This window comes from Aotus nancymaae, unplaced genomic scaffold (genome assembly GCF_030222135.1).
Source record: "Aotus nancymaae isolate 86718 unplaced genomic scaffold, 86718_ANA_hifiasm-v0.15.2.pri h1tg000015l_1, whole genome shotgun sequence".
Taxonomy (NCBI): Eukaryota; Metazoa; Chordata; class Mammalia; order Primates; family Aotidae; genus Aotus; species Aotus nancymaae.
This window is the reverse complement of record NW_026988427.1, coordinates 11,555,887-11,571,590: the sequence shown is the minus strand read 5'-3', so window position 1 is coordinate 11,571,590 and position 15,704 is coordinate 11,555,887. Positions and strand designations below refer to the sequence as shown.

General features: G+C 44.3%; 1 protein-coding gene across 6 annotated transcripts; it reads right to left on the bottom strand.

Annotated features, from left to right (window-relative positions):
* Positions 1–719: 719 nt before the first annotated feature.
* ZFP62 (ZFP62 zinc finger protein) lies at positions 720–14,972 on the bottom strand. 6 transcript variants are annotated; one of them, XM_012451543.3, is made up of 2 exons: positions 3,832–6,529; positions 720–1,461 (listed from the first exon to the last, which is right to left on the bottom strand). In XM_012451543.3, exons 1-2 carry the CDS (start codon positions 6,278–6,280, stop codon positions 1,385–1,387), a joined length of 2,526 nt encoding a protein of 841 aa, XP_012306966.2. In that variant the 5' UTR covers positions 6,281–6,529; the 3' UTR covers positions 720–1,384. The 6 variants fall into 6 exon arrangements, with proteins under 6 accessions (XP_012306966.2, XP_012306968.2, XP_012306964.2 ...); XM_012451545.3 differs by having other exon boundaries at positions 720–1,143; positions 3,832–6,528; XM_012451541.2 differs by lacking the exon at positions 720–1,461 and adding an exon at positions 14,915–14,972 and having other exon boundaries at positions 2,299–6,183.
* Between the last annotated feature and the right edge of the window lie 732 nt (positions 14,973–15,704).

Genomic DNA, 15,704 nt, shown 5'->3' with positions numbered 1-15,704 from the left:
CGCTTGAGCCCAGGAGGCAGAGGTTGCAGTGAGCTGAGATCACACCACTGCACTCCACTCCAGCCAGGGTGACAAAGCGAGACCATGTTTCAAAAAAAAAAAAAAAAAAAAAAAAAGACATGAGGACACACAAGAATAAGACAAGGTTTAGTTACTTGACTGAAGTCATCTGGAAATAAGCGAAGTCCTTATTTGAACCCAGGCTTCCCGGCAGAGACACCACACCCTCAGCCACTACATTTCACTGCCTCTACACAGGTTTCATGCAAACGGCTTCCTTAGCACAATGGCACTATGTACGGCCTGGGAGGAACTGTCAGGTCTAAACGAGAATGGCTCCTCAGTAGGAAGACAACTGAAGTAGTGTATTCTACTTCCTTCTCCATGTCTCTAGGCCAAGTCCCTTAGCTGAAGCTGAAGAGGAATGGAGGGTCTTCCCAGTCCAGGGACTCCCCTGGGTACAGCTGAGCCAATTCCTCAAGGTCTTGATGCAGACAGACTTCAGGTCCCCAACGTCCATCTGCAGCCAACAGGTCTTCAGGTGTTGTCCTGGTGGTGATCCTCTCATTTTTGAATCCCGTGAAGAAAAATCCCCCTGCATTGCAGGATTGGCGTTCAGTACTGTTTCACACCCAGTGTCTCCATACATGAAACATGAAATTATTTTCCAGGCTTTCACCTTCAGACAAATTTGCTAATAGAGAGATGTGCACTCCTATGGAAGGCTACTACATACTCATTGTTTATTCAGGCTTTTCCTTTCCCCTCTTTATTTTTCCCAATTGCATCTCATTCTCTGGAAGGGGTTGGGGGCAGTCCCTAACCGACTTTCCATCCCTGGTCTGAGCAGGCTCAGCCACACCAGTTCATTGGGTCTGTGCTATGATGGAGACCCCACCATGTCTGGGATCAGCCTGAATGGCTTGTATCTGGCTGTAGGTACACTCGAGGACTTGGGCCCATTTCTGGAGCATGCAAGTAGATGGGGGCCATAGTAGGAGCCATGTCTGGCGGTTGGGGAACTGAGGCACTCAGAATCCCCACCTGGGCTGTGGCCATCCTCTCCTTTGTTATTTAGCCTGCATCTTCCCCAAAAGTAGGCAGTGCATTAGGTTTAGCTGGAACTCAAGTACGGGAGCTCTCCTGTGTGAGGAGCACATGGAAACCTCAGGTTAAAAACAGCCAGAGCTGGTCTCATCTTCAGCAGAAGGAAGCCCAATCCACGTCCCCACGACTACTGGGAACGAGTACTCCATGGCACCCTTCTTCCTGCCCAGACGCCAGCCCTGCCATAAACCAGCCTCACTGGAGGATGCCTGGGCACTTCCGTCATTGTCTTTACTCAGGTCATCCTAGTTCCCACTCCTCTCTCAGAAAACCCAATTCAACGTCCTGCCCAGATGTCACTGCTTCCTCTCACTTGGTTGGTCCTGGTCGCTGTCCTCTGAGCACCTGCAAAGCCTAAGTCAGACATCCATTAGGGTGGTTGTGCTAAGAGCCTTTCTCCCTTTATTCATCCTCATCTACTGGGATCTACGCTGCCATCCTCTCCCAGCCAGTACCTAGGACAAGAGACAGTGCCTAACAGATCCTCAAGTATTCACTTAATAAATCAGTCCAGGCTTGCCAGTGTCATGTGCAAAGAAGGATAGAGAGCTAGTATCATCAGAATATTCCTCCCTCAACTCCACCCTTCCCCACCCCAGCCATCAAAACTTACTGGTAGGGATTTGGACACAAAGTTAAAGTATACTCCTAGAAAGAGCATGGAAGCTATCTGGCTAGAGAGACAGGAGTCCTAGACGGAGATGGGAAACGACATGGCTAGAGATTGTTCTCGTGTAAAAGTGGATTCTGAAACCAGAGACCAGACTTGGAATTCAGCCTTTACTGATTAGCCCACTAACAGTACTCTCAGCAGGTTACTAAATTCTCAAGAGTCTATTTTTAACCTTTGAGTTACCTGGTTGGCAGCTTCATACACAGCAGTATTTTATGTTCAATTCTACATGTTCCTGACAGAGCAGTGTGTGGTGACTTATCACGCACACAACCTACCTGCTCCCATGAGTTAGGTTCCGGCCCAGTATGAGGATCACACTGCTCCACTGTGGTACCCTCAAAATCCAACCTGTGCTCCTCCTAGGGAGGCACCTTCTAATTTCTGGAAACTAGCTGAGCTGCTAGCTCTGTGAGATGAGTCCAGCGCCCTCTCTGGTTTGGAGCTGGTATAACTTACCCCACAAAGACCTGACACACAAATGGTTCTGGGTATCCTCCATCTAAACTCACAGCCAGTTTTGATTTGAGGAATTTCTTTATTGGAATTCCACTTTACCTACCACAAGGAGCTGGATTCCATGACAGAGAGAGAGTGAGCCCTAAACAAAGTATTTGTTAGCATTTTACAACAGACAATATACACATGTACTGCATGACATCTTTACAATAACACATTCCAAAACAAACACTTAACAGGATTATTAAGAAACATTAATTTCCTTCTCTCTGGAGGGACTGGTACTTAGCTTTTTAGCTTCTGCAACAAAATGCGTTCCTTCCCAGCATTCCTATTCATAGGAATCCCTGAATCAATTATGTCATGTAAGGTGCAACTTTATGTTGACGGTGTGTTCCATTCGTTACTGAATGTGTCAAAATCCTCTCCCTGGTAGAACCTTTTATTTTTGCATAATATGTGAATACCACTTCCAGGTTCTCCCTCATCACAAATTCATCATTCATTATAGGAGTTCATCTGAAACTTTAAAGAAGTTTCATTCACTCAACTAATGTATCACAGTATTATGTTCATCAACTTGCATTTTTTAAGAGTGACTCTGTCTCTTGTTAGAATTATAAGTCTATGCTTTCTAGTTTTCCTAAAAGGAAATCCAAATTTTGTTTCAGAAGTCATCATCACTGTCCCGCTCCCAAAACAATTATATCAAGTTTATACTTCAAGAACACTAATATTAAATAAATTTATATTCCCTGAAGCCTATCTCTCCCTGAAATTGCCTGCTAGAGGCCCTTCTTAGTTTTCCCACTGAACAATGTATAATTGGGATTCAAAGATATACCTGAATTTCCTGTATTTCTAGTAATAGAATTTACCAAACATGAACTTTCTGATGGTGATTATTTGACTTTTAATTGAAGTCCTTTCCTCATATGTGTGTTTTATGTCCAGAAATGTCTACTAATTTTGAAGATTTGTTTCACATCCCATCACCTGGATAAGTTTTTATCTCAAGGATGGACTATTTTATAACCTGTAAGAGCTGAATTACCTTGACACTGGAACCTTTCTTGCTCACTGACTGAAAATCACGTAGAAAGGATTCCTCACAATCCTCTAGGGTGGTTTCATTTATACTGGGTAAATTACAAGCCATGACCCCATGCACTCTTACATTCATAAGGTATTTCTTCCATTTGAGTTCTGAGACTTGGTAAGCTCTGCCTGCTACAAAGGCATCCTCATCCTGCTCCCATCCAGGGCATTCCCTCCCTCATAGGTTCTCTTCTGGGATGTGCCACTATGACTTCCCACATATATCACATTTAAAGATTCCTCTCCAGTATGGGTTCTTTTATGCTTGGTGAGATTTGATCTGATATTAAAAGCCTTACCACACTCATTACATCGGTATGGCTTCTTTCCAGTGTGGATCCTTTTGTGCTGGTCAAGGACTGATCTATAATTGAAGGATTTCCCACACTCACAATTATAGGGCTGCTTCCCCCGATGGACACTTTTATGGTTGATAAGACTTGAGTGTGAGATGTACGCCTTCCCACATTCATCACATTCATAGGGTTTCTCACCTGTGTGGATCCTTCTATGCACTGTGAGGCCTGAGCTGTTCCTGAAGGCCTTCCCACACCTATCACACACATAGGGCTTCTCCCCTGTGTGGATCCTCTTGTGCTGAGAAAGGAGAGAGCTGTAACTGAAAGATTTCCCACACTCAACACACTTGAAGGGTTTCTCCCCAAGATGGACTCTTTTATGGCTTATAAGAGTTCTGCTTGAGAAAAAAGCTTTTCCACATTCATCACATGTATGGGGTGTCTTGCCAGGGTGGGTACTTTTATGGTTAATAAGGCTTGAGTGTGAGATGTAGGCTTTTCCACACACATCACATTCATACGGCTTCTCCCCAGTATGGATTCTTTTATGAACTTTAAGGCTTGAGTTGTTTCTGAAGACCTTCTCACACCTGTCACATTCATAGGGTTTCTCTCTAGTGTGGACCCTTCTGTGCTGAGAAAGGAGTGATGTGTAATTAAAAGATTTCTCACACACATCACATTTGTAGGGCTTCTCCCCAAGGTGAACTTTTTTGTGGTTTATAAGGGTTCGGTATGTGATGAAGGCTTTCTCACACTCATCACACTTAAAGGGCTTCTCCCCAGGGTGTACACTTTTATGATTTATAAGGCTCGAAAGAGAGATGTATGCCTTCCCACATTCTTCACATTTATAAGGTCGTTCCCCAGTGTGGATCCGTTTATGTACTTTAAGGCCGGAATTATTTCTGAAAGCTTTTCCGCACTCATCACACCCAAAGGGTTTTTCCCTGGTATGAATCCTTTTATGTTGCTCAAGGGCAGAGCTGTAGTTGAAGGATTTCTCACAATAGCTACATTTATAGGGCTTCTCCCCAAGATGGATTCCTTTGTGATTTTTAAGGCTAGAGCGTGAGATATAGGCCTTCCCACACACATCACACTTATATGGTTTTTCCCCAGTATGAAGCCTCCTGTGGACTTTGAGGCCGGCATTGTTTCTGAACGTTTTCCCACACACATCACATACATAAGGTCTCTCTCCAGTATGAATAGTTCTATGTTGAAGAAGAAGTGAGTTATAACTAAAGGATTTCCCACACTCCTTACATTCATGGGCTTTCTTCCCAGGGTGAATGCTTTTATGGACTGCGAGGCCTGAGCTATAGCTGAATGCTTTGCCGCAGACATCACATTTGTAAGGTTTCTCTCCAGTGTGGATCCTTTTATGTACTATGAGGCCTGAGCTGTTCCTGAAAGCCTTGCCACAGTCATCACATTCATAAGGTTTCTCTCCAGTGTGGATGACTTTATGCTGAATGAGTAGAGAGCTATAATTAAAAGATTTCTCACACTCATCACATTTATAGGGTTTATCTCCAAAGTGGATGCTTTTATGGTTGAGAAGTGTTCTACAAGTAATGAAGGCCTTCCCACACTCATCACATTCATAAGGTTTCTCACCCGTGTGGATCCTTTTGTGGACCCTAAGGCCAGAGCTGTTACTGAAGGTTTTCCCACAGATGTCACATTCGTAGGGCTTCTCCCCTGTGTGGATCCTTTTGTGGACTCTGAGCCCAGAGCTGTTCCTGAAGGCCTTCCCACACTCACCGCATTCATAGGGCTTCTCCCCAGTGTGGATCCTTTTATGCTGGTCCAGAACAGAGCTATAATTGAACGATTTTCCACATTCATCACACTTACAGTTCTTCTCCCCAGAATGGGTGCTTTTGTGGTTTATAAGGCTGGAGTAGGACATGTAGGCTTTCCCACATTCCTCACACTTGTACGGCTTCTCCCCAGTGTGGATCCGCTTGTGGACCCGAAGGCTCGAGCTGCTCCGGAAAGTCCCTCTACAGTCATCACATTCATAGCGCTTCTCCCCAGTGTGCATAATTTTATGTTGAACGAGGCGGGAATTATATTTGAAGGATTTCCCACACTCATCACATTTATGTAATTTCTTAACAGCGCTGGTTTTCTGCTGTAGACTGGGGTGGGAGGTTCCATTAATGTTCTCCACACATTTGTCTTGCTCACTGCCTCTCTGTCCCACAGGCATAGTCTGGTGTGTGATATGCTGTGGGCTTAGATGTGAGCTCTTCTCAGATGCCTCACCTTCCTGTTCTGTTTTTATATTTGCTGTACTCTTAACTTTGCTGATCGCTTCCCTGACGATGCTTCTGTCTTCCTTTATCCTGCTTCCCACAGGCTTTTCCTGTTGTTTCTCTACCTTGCTATCCCAATCACATGTGTCACCAAGCTTAGATTCGGGCATACGATCCTTGTAAAGACCTTGCACTTGTGGCCACTTACAGTCTGCATTTCCAACATTTTCATATTCTTCAGTTGGTTCCTCATCCTCAGTGCCCGTCTTCAAATGTGACACTAAACCAAGAAAATGAAAAGGACACTTGTTCACTCTCTTAAAACAACAACAACCACAACAAAAACTGGAATAACAACAAACAACAAAATTTGTCATTCACTCGACAAACATTTACTGACAACATACTGTGTGACAGGTACCATGTACCATTTTTTAAGTACTAGGGATACAACATTAAATATGACAAAATTTCTGCCCCCGTGAAACTAATGTTAAAATGTTAAGAGCCCTGGATTTTCAATGGAACAATGAGCTTTTCTATTCTTGCATAGCAGCTTAGCATAGGGAAAGGTGAAATGATGCACAGAACCATGGGCAACACCAATCAGGTTTTTAACAATGTCATCCAGTCACGGAAAAACAGAGGGCACAAGAAATCTCTGAAGAATAGAAGACAGAAAAATTCATAAGGAGGACAAAAGTCAGGCATAACGTGTTTTTATTACGAAAAGTTAGGCATAACTTTTTTTTTATTATAAAAAGACAAATCAGCAGAGTAGACAAAACTAACGAGGAGAAATTAGTACTTGGGGAGGGGTGTCAGGGAGAAGGCTACGAAATCATGAAGACAGTTACTGCAGAGATGAGAAAGAAGGCCACCTGCATATTACATATTAAAATATATTACAAAACTTCTCTAATTAAGAGTGTGGTCTTGGTACATAGACAGGCAAATGGAATAGAACAGGAAGTCCAGACACTGCCCCAGGTACAAATAGAAATTAATGACAAAGATGATATCTCAAATTACTGGGGAAAAGATGGTCTTTTAATAGTGTTGTAACAACTATGAAGCCATATGGAAAAAGATAAAATTAGATCCCACTCTTCACACCACACCATGAATAAACTCCAAATGGAACAGAGCGCTAACTATAAAGAAGCTGTACAAATGCTAGAAAACACGGGCGAACGCCTCCATGACCTGAGCACAGAGAAAGCGTCTATGACTCATATGCAAGAAAAGACTGAAACATTTTCAAAAATTGAAGAAAAATAAACTAAAAGTCATACAGGAAAACAGGCAAAAGACGAATAGACAGTTCTTTAAAATGGCCCTTAAACGTTCAACTTGATTCACAGTAAGAGAGAGGCAAACAAGAGTCACTATAAAATACCACTTCTCACCTGTCATATTAGCAAATGTTCAAAGCTTGACAATACAGTGTTGATGAGGCTGTGGAGGAAAGAGGCACTCTCAGACACTGCTGGGAATGCAAACTGGCACAGCCCCTTTTGAGGGGAATTTGCCAGTATCTAACAAAACCGTATATGCACTTACCCAGAAATCCTGCTTTAGGAATTTATATTGAGGATGTACTGCCAACAATACAAAAAACGTACATGCACAGAGTGATTCATTATAGCATTATATGTAACTGCAAAATCTGGAAACCTATGTAAACGTCCAAGCACAGAAGGCTGGTTAAATAAACTGGCACATACGCACAACGGAGTGCTAAAAAAGAACGAGGAGCATTTCTGAATTGATAGGGAGTAATCTGTATATCCTAAAGTCAAAAGGGCAAAGTGAAAAAGAGTAACACACATGCTACGTTTTGTGTAGTAAAGAAAACAGGAAAACAAGCACATATGTGATTCTCTTCATAGCAATGATAAACCAGAAAACAATGAGGTTCATCGCCTACAAGGGAGGAGTGTGGAGAATGGAAAGGAAGGGACGGGGGAAAGAGAGAGAGAGAGAGAGAGACTCTGAGTATGTAGCCTTTTTAATAGTTTTTACTATAAAAATACATGATAATAGTCTACATATTCAAAGAATAAAATTAAACATCAATGAGGATGAGAAACAGGAAAAACTGCTGAAACAGAAAATAAATGCAAACAAATCAACCTGTTTGCATTTCACATGAATACCACAACCACAGGAAGAGACACAACCATAAAAAGAAACACAGAACTAATCCAGGCAACTTAGAAACATGTTTGACTACCTAGGTATATTCAGTCTGGGAAAAGCTGAAGGCGGGGCAGTTGGAAGAGATACAAACAATTAAACTGTTAGCAGGTTTTATGTAGAGATATGAACAAAGCAATTCTGACACAATTTTAGATGTAATAAGAACCTGAGTAAATATGTTGATTTTATTGGGAGTTAGGGATCTCCTGGAGAAAGGGACATAAAAATAAGGAATAGAGGAAGGCAAGAATAAACGATGGGATGAATTCAGAGTCCTGGTGTGAACTTAGGATTTCTAAATTATATGTATGTACATGTGTGTACGTTCAAGTCTGTATATCTGTATGCATATATTTCCTAGCTCTGTTTGCTGAAAGACCAAAAAACGTAACACCCAGTGGCCATGAACACATCTAGTGCCCTCATTCTGGGTCTCTCTTGCCATTATTTACTAAAAGGAACCAGAACTTCTCAAAGAAATGGGAGATTCCAGGCTGAGAGCAGAAAACATACAAGATGAACATCGTGTTACACCAGCAAGTAAAGACAGGCTCAAAAAAAAAAAAAAAAGACCCAGCTTGAACATTCAAGTGTTCAAGTACCATAATAACTTTAAGCACCATAATAACCTAAGTCATATGTATAACTAAGTATACATATATGTATAACTAATGCATAACTAAGTACAGTGATATATTATAAACCATTGAAGACAGGATTTCATAAGTCTACGTAGGTACAAATAGGGGAGAAAGGGAGGCTTGCTTATATCAGAATGTGAGTGCTCGCTGGTAAATGTAGAGGGAATACCAGAATTGGAAAAATCGGCATTCTGCAACTACCAGAATAAAGACTGGATCAGGAGAGAATCATCAAGGATTCCTAAGTCTAGAGGGAAATTCTGACAAGGAGCAGGATATCTGCATGGTCTTAAATATTTATAATGCTTAGATTATTTACAAGGGGGAAAAATTCAAGAGTAAAGAGACGATGCCTTGGCCAGGTGTTCTGATTTCACATCTCCAGTGGAACGGATGGACATACTGTGCTTTCAGTAGGGAGAAGGACACATCACCTAGGAGAGTGCATTGTATGAACTGAAGCATCAGGGAACATCACATAAACCCAAAATGAAAAACGTTTTCCAGTAAAAAAGAGGGTGGAGGGAAGAGGGGGGACTATATTTTTCGAACATATCATTTTCATAAAAGACAAAGAAAAGCTGTAGCAATGTTCCAGATTAAAGAAGGCTAAAGAGACTTGACCACTATATTAAATTCCTGACCTTGACTGGATCTGTTCTAGAGGGAAAAATTGTTATAGTAAAAAATTATATCAGCTGACAAAGTTGGAATATGGATGGCAGACTAGATAAAAGAGGTATCAACTTCAAATTTACTCAATTTGAAAACTGTACTGCAGGTATGTAAGAGACTATCCCAATCCTCAGGAAATATACAATGAAGTATTTAGGGATAAAGGGCCATGATATATGTAACTTACCTACAACTACAAATGGTTTAGAAAAATATTTGTATGTATGAAAGACAGCAAAAGGACAAAATGAAGTCAAATCTTAACTGCAGGCAAATCTGAGTAATGGGTACCTTTTTACTGTTCGTATTTTTGAAATTTTTCTGTGCACTTAATTATTACCAAACAGTTGTAAAAATGTCAAAAAGCAAACTTGTTTCCTCTTCTACATCCTCCCCTCCAGGTACTGCTTTGCTATCCTACTGTCTGTTGTATCTGGAAAAAGTGGTCTTTACATCCCAGTCCCCTCATGCCTCATTTCTTCTACTCAGACCACATAGCATTAGCTTCTTCAGGCTGGTGCTTGCCCTCCAGGCTGCTGCCCCTGGATGTTCCTGGCCCCTCCTTCCACCTTGAGCCTATCCTCTTCTGGTTCCACATACTCCCCTAGGAGCCCTGCATGGCTCCAAGCACTCCCACAAGCTGTCTCTCAGGTCCTCATCTCTGGCCAAGATCCCTCTCAATTACAGATCCTCATATCCACCTTGTCCTCCCCTTTGCCTAAGTCAGAAGTGGGCTCTTCTATTTCCCTTGGCCACATCCAAAACAGCCCCTAAGACCACTGATTCTATTGCCTACATAGTTCTGAAGCTCTTCCCCTATCCCCCACCTCCTTCTTACTGCTAAGGCCTTAGTTTAAGCCTCCTAAATTCTCTTCTGCACTACTGCCACTGTTTCTTGACCTTCACTCTTATCCCTGCCTAATTTTTCTCCAACCACTGTCAAGAGTTTTTGTAAAATGCACACCTGGTCACTGGGCAGTGCCAAGTTCTCCCAGGCTACTTACCGTGGCACCTAAAGCCTTCCGCACCAGTCACCTGTGCAAATGTCATCCCTCATTGCCACTCCACTGATTCTCAGCCTGATCCTTCCTCTTTTATTTCTTTGACAAGTGGATTATTAGTTTTCTTCCTGTTCTCGGGGATTCCATGTTAGACTGGCTGCTGACTGGTCTGGTCTGCCTAAAATCACAGATACTTTGCTACTTACCTCTCTAACCTAGGTGAAGACCAAGGGCCTTCCTGTCCTAGCTCTGCTTAAACCCCACTGTTTGCGTTGGGGGCACAATGTCCTATCACTCGATGTAGTTCATCCAATCCTCTTTATGAGTGAAATCAAAATGGATTAATATAAACATGCATCTTCATTGAACATTGATGGCTTGAAATGAAATCTGTATTAATCAACACTAAGATCCGACAAAAACACAGGCAGAAAAGCACTGGAGTAAATGCTGCCAACAAGTAAAGACGATAAAAAGAATGTGACGCAACATTAAGTTATCCTTATAAACAATACTGAAGATGCTATTTCTGAGGCTGAGTGTTACACAAGGAACTTAGACTATTATCTGTATCCTGTCTGTCTTCCAGGCCCTGGGCTATTCCTATCCAAGGAGATGGATATGACAAGGCCCTGCCACTGAGGCGCCTGCAGATCAGCAGGAGAGTCTGGTAGGAAAATAACCATGTAATAAAAACGACAGAGGCAAATACAGGGTATAGATGGTGGGAGTGAGGGACAGACTACGGGAAGAGCTTCAGGAAGAATGCCAAGGGAGAGTAGCTATAGAGGAATCGGTGTTCAGCCCCCTCAAGACATCTGGGGCAGACGAAGGGGAAGCCAGACAGGTGGGCAAAGAAGTAGCAAACTTGGATATGTGTTTTGGAAAAGTTATTAAATTGGGGTTGGCAAACGTTTTCTGTAAAGTATCAGGTAGTGTATATTTTAGCTTTGTGGGCCATATAAAACTGCTGAGTATTGTTTTTTTAAGCATTTCTTTAAAAATGTAAAAATCATTCTTAGTTTGCAGGCCATACATAAACAGTCCACAGGCCCAGCAGTGTGCCCACCTCTATTAGATAATACCAAGGAATCAGAGTGAATTTAGGCTGGTATAATAATGGCATTGTGGCTATGTTAGAACTGTCTTTTTTTTTTGAGATGGAGTCTTGCTCTGTTGCCAGGTTGGAGTGGAATGGTATGTATCAGCTCACTGCAACCGCTGCCTCCTGGGATCAAGCAATTCTACCTGTCTCAGCCTCCCAAGTAGCTGGGATTACAGGTGCCTGCCACCACGCCCATCTAATTTTTGTATTTTTAGTACAGGTGGGGTTTCCCCATGTTGGTCAGGCTGGGTCTCCAACTCCTGATCTCAGGTGATCTGGCCACCTCGGTCTCCCAAAGTGCTGGGATTACAGGTGTGAGCCACTGTGCCTGCCGCCCAATTTTTTTTTTTTTTTTACATAATTCAGACTGAAGTCTATAGTGAAATGGCATGGTACCTGGAATTTCCTTTAAAATATTTAAATAAAGAAAAAGCAAAAAGGGAAAAGTTAAACAGCAGAATCTTGATAATTGCTGTATCTGAATGATGGGTGTATGTAAGTTCATAAGAAAAAATTTTTAAAAAGATCAGACAAGGCACAGTGCCTCATTCCTGTAATCCCAGCACTTTGGGAGGCTGAGGCAGGCAGATCACCTGAGGCTAGGAGCTCAAGACCAGCCTGACCAACAAGGCAAATCCCTGTCTCTACTAAAAATACAAAAATTAGCCGGGTGTGGTGGTGCACACCTGTAGTCCCAGTTACTCAACTTGGGAGGCTGAGGCACAAGAATGGCTTGAACCTGGGAGGCGGAGGTTGCAGTGAGCCAAGATAGTGCCATTGTACTCCAGCCTGGGTGACAGAGCAAGATTCTGTCTCAAAAAAAAAAGAAAGATCACTCATACTAGTTACAGTGGGAGAATGGATTGAGGCGAGACAGAACTGAGTCCTGGAGTTCCAGGAGAAAGTCACTATAAACCAATCAAGAAGACTAACGTGGTGGCTAAGTCATGTGTACCCTATGACACAAGTAATGAATTAGCCCCCAACACACAACTCTTCCATGGAAAGACCCAGAAAGTTTTGAATTGCTTAAAAGTTCTAAAGGCTGAATGGGCAAGTCCTTTCTAACCAGTTTTCAACACGTAGCATGACTCTAATAGCCTAGTTTTACATCAGTCAAGTGTCAGACACAGAATGCCATCCACTCCCTCCAAACTACTATGACCGATGACCTCTGGGCACTTCTGTGCTTCTTGTTCATGCTCTATAACCAAAGCCTAGGAAAATGAATGCAAATACTAAGAACCTGCCCTAAATTCTTGCTGTCTCTGCCCCCGAGACTCAGGAGCCACTTTTCAAGAGCCTAGACAACTCATAAAAGAGGAAACGTGGCCTACTCTGGCTGAAAATTCCTTCCTATTAATAGACTGCAACCAGCCAGCAACTACTTTGAATTTGCGGAGTCCAGTCATATTCCACAAGACAATCTGCTACCTCAAGTGTCACGTGTGGATACCATACCTCAAGTTCTTGGATACTGTATTTGATTTGGAGATGACCAAAGGAAATGTGACAAAAGACAACGCAGCCACAAAATGCTTACCAACCCAGAAGAAAGAGTACTTAGGAGGGAGAAAATGTGCAAATGAAAGATGGGACTAAGGAACAGAGAAGTGATATGCAGATGAGAAGACACTATGGTCTGTGTTCCAGCTATTGTTGCATTTGTCTTACGAATATTAGGCATGTAGACAGTTAATGTGAGTTGGTTCTATTGATTAAATGTAGAAATAAGAATGAAAGGGGATTTTTCCTTAAAGTAAAAAACTGAAATAGAATATTCTCATACCAAGCAGTGGAGAAGAGATTCTTAGTTATCCTAGGGGAGAAGGTGAACAGAGGAGATACTAAAAGGGAAGCTGAGAGATTTTCTGAATAGAACCTGGCAGGGACTGGCTTGGAGTCACTGGCAGAATTAGTCTATTAGACTAGTGTAAGACTACATACAGGGACAAGTCTCAGGAGGGAAGGAGCACTTAGTCTTACTTGTTTTTTAAACAGTCTACATGAGTGATTTTCATAATAACTTGTCATATGTAACAGTCTGCCAATAACTAGTTGAGTTAATGTAAAACAAGGATTTTTTTAACGGCTGTTTAGCTTCTTCTTTAAAAATCCTTACCCTAATACACTGTATTGAGTACACCATTGTTTGAAGTAAGAAAAAACTGGAGACAACCCAAATACCCCTGAATATATCTAAAAAAAAAAAAAGGACAGAACATGGAAAACATCCAAACGATGGCCCATCCAATACCTACCACATCTCTGTCAAACCAAACCAAACTGTCTGTGTTCTGGTATGTGTAGAGACCGGTAAGATAAAGTGAAAAAAGCAAGGGGTTAAAAGGATTTTTACCACCTGTGTGAAAAAAAAGGGGGAACTAACTAGTAACATTTGCCAGTATTTGCAGAAAGAAATTTGGAAAAGATACAAAGGAACAAAAGTGGCTACCTAGGAGGGTAGGGCCTAGGAAGATAGCTAAGCGTGGTGGGAGGAAATCTTTCACTGGTAACTTTTTATATTTTTAATATCCCAGCGATATAAATGTATTACATTTCAGATTATTATTATGTTTTAAGCCGTGAGCTTTCACAAAGAAACGCTCCTGCTAGCCACCTACTTTAAACTCCCAGCCCTGGCACTCCCCGCTCACCTGTTCCGGTCCCAACCCTGGGTTCCCGCAGGCTGTCCCCCCGCGGGTTTAAGAAACTCGTCCTACCTCTCCCTACCTAGTGAACTCCTGTTCTGCTCACGGGAACACGCGGCAGGTCGCCTCGTCGCGGTGCCCCCGTCTGTGTGCAGGTGCGCGTCCCCAAGTGAGGGCCACGACGCGCCTCTGGGGTCTCTATTCACACCTGCAACAGGAGCTTATCATCACCACTCACCCACCAAAAAAGGGGGTGAGGCTGAATCAGATCGCCCCTAGAGGTCTCTCCGGCCTCGCAGTCACTCTCAAGTCCTAGGGCTAAACTTAGCTGCAGTGGGAGCACGAAACGGTGGGTATTTTGAAGCGCTAATTTTCAGGGATCCCCCTCCATCCGAGACAGGGAGGAACAGCTGAGGAGCACCGGAGTGGGGCCTTGGCCCTTCTCGGAACACGGAGCAGCCCTCACAAGACGCTGGTCGGTTCAGGCGGCCGCAGTCGGGGCCCGCAGGGAGCCCCGTCTGTCCCGAAGGCGCGTCCTACACCCGTCTGCCTGCCCGAGGCGTTCCCTCCCCTCCGCTCCCCAGGAACGCGCCAGCCGCGCTGTGTGCGGGCAGGGGCACGCTTACTCCCAGATCCCGCCCGAGACCCGCGGGGCAGCCAAGACCGGGTCAAAAAGGGAAGGGCGTGGCAGGAAAGGGCCGGGGGCGGGAAAGCGGGCGGCCGCGGACTCACGTACTGGCTGTGGCGGCGCCGCGGGAGCCCGGCCGCCGGCGGGACAAAAGCGCGGACCGCACGGCCGGAAGAGCCCGCGCCAGCCCCGGGGCACTTCCGCGCCCTCTCTGGGACGCTGGAGGACTGACTCGATGGTCCGGGCCGGCGGCGCCGGCTGGAGGAAGGGGAACGCCTTCCTCGGCGATTTACTGAGTGCCCCCTGCAGGGCGCGCGCTCCGGGCGCGACTCGGAGACGGGGGGCGGGGTTTCCTGTTTCCGCGCACTTTACCTTCTGGGGTGGGGTGGGGGGAGGGGCACAGGTAATAAGGAAATACCTGCCTACCCACCTGCTGGCGTTCCTGAACACGTGATTAGTTGCCAGGAGGGTGCAGGGACGTTCCCGGAAGTGGAGGCCTGGCGGGAAATGGGGGAATCCGGGAGGGGCCAGGACGGCGCCAGGCCGGGACCCATTATCTTCCCAACTGGTTGGTGGCTGGCCGGAGAGTGGCCGGAGAGCTCCTGCGTCTCCTGCTCGTGGGCACCGGAAGCGCCCCCGGCCAGGCATTGGGGTGTGCCAGGAGGGCGCGCGCCCCAGGGGTGCTCCCCGGGACCAGGCCACACTCCCACCCCGCTGGGGCGCCAGCTTGGCAGTGACCTCATCCCTTGCCCACCCAACCCCCGTTATCGGCTCCCAAACCCAAGGCCTAAAAAAACTTTGAAAACCTTTTTTTTTTTTTTAATTTATTTTTGTGGGTACATAGTAGGCGTCCCTATTTATGGAGTACATGACACATCTTGATACAGAGTCATGCAAT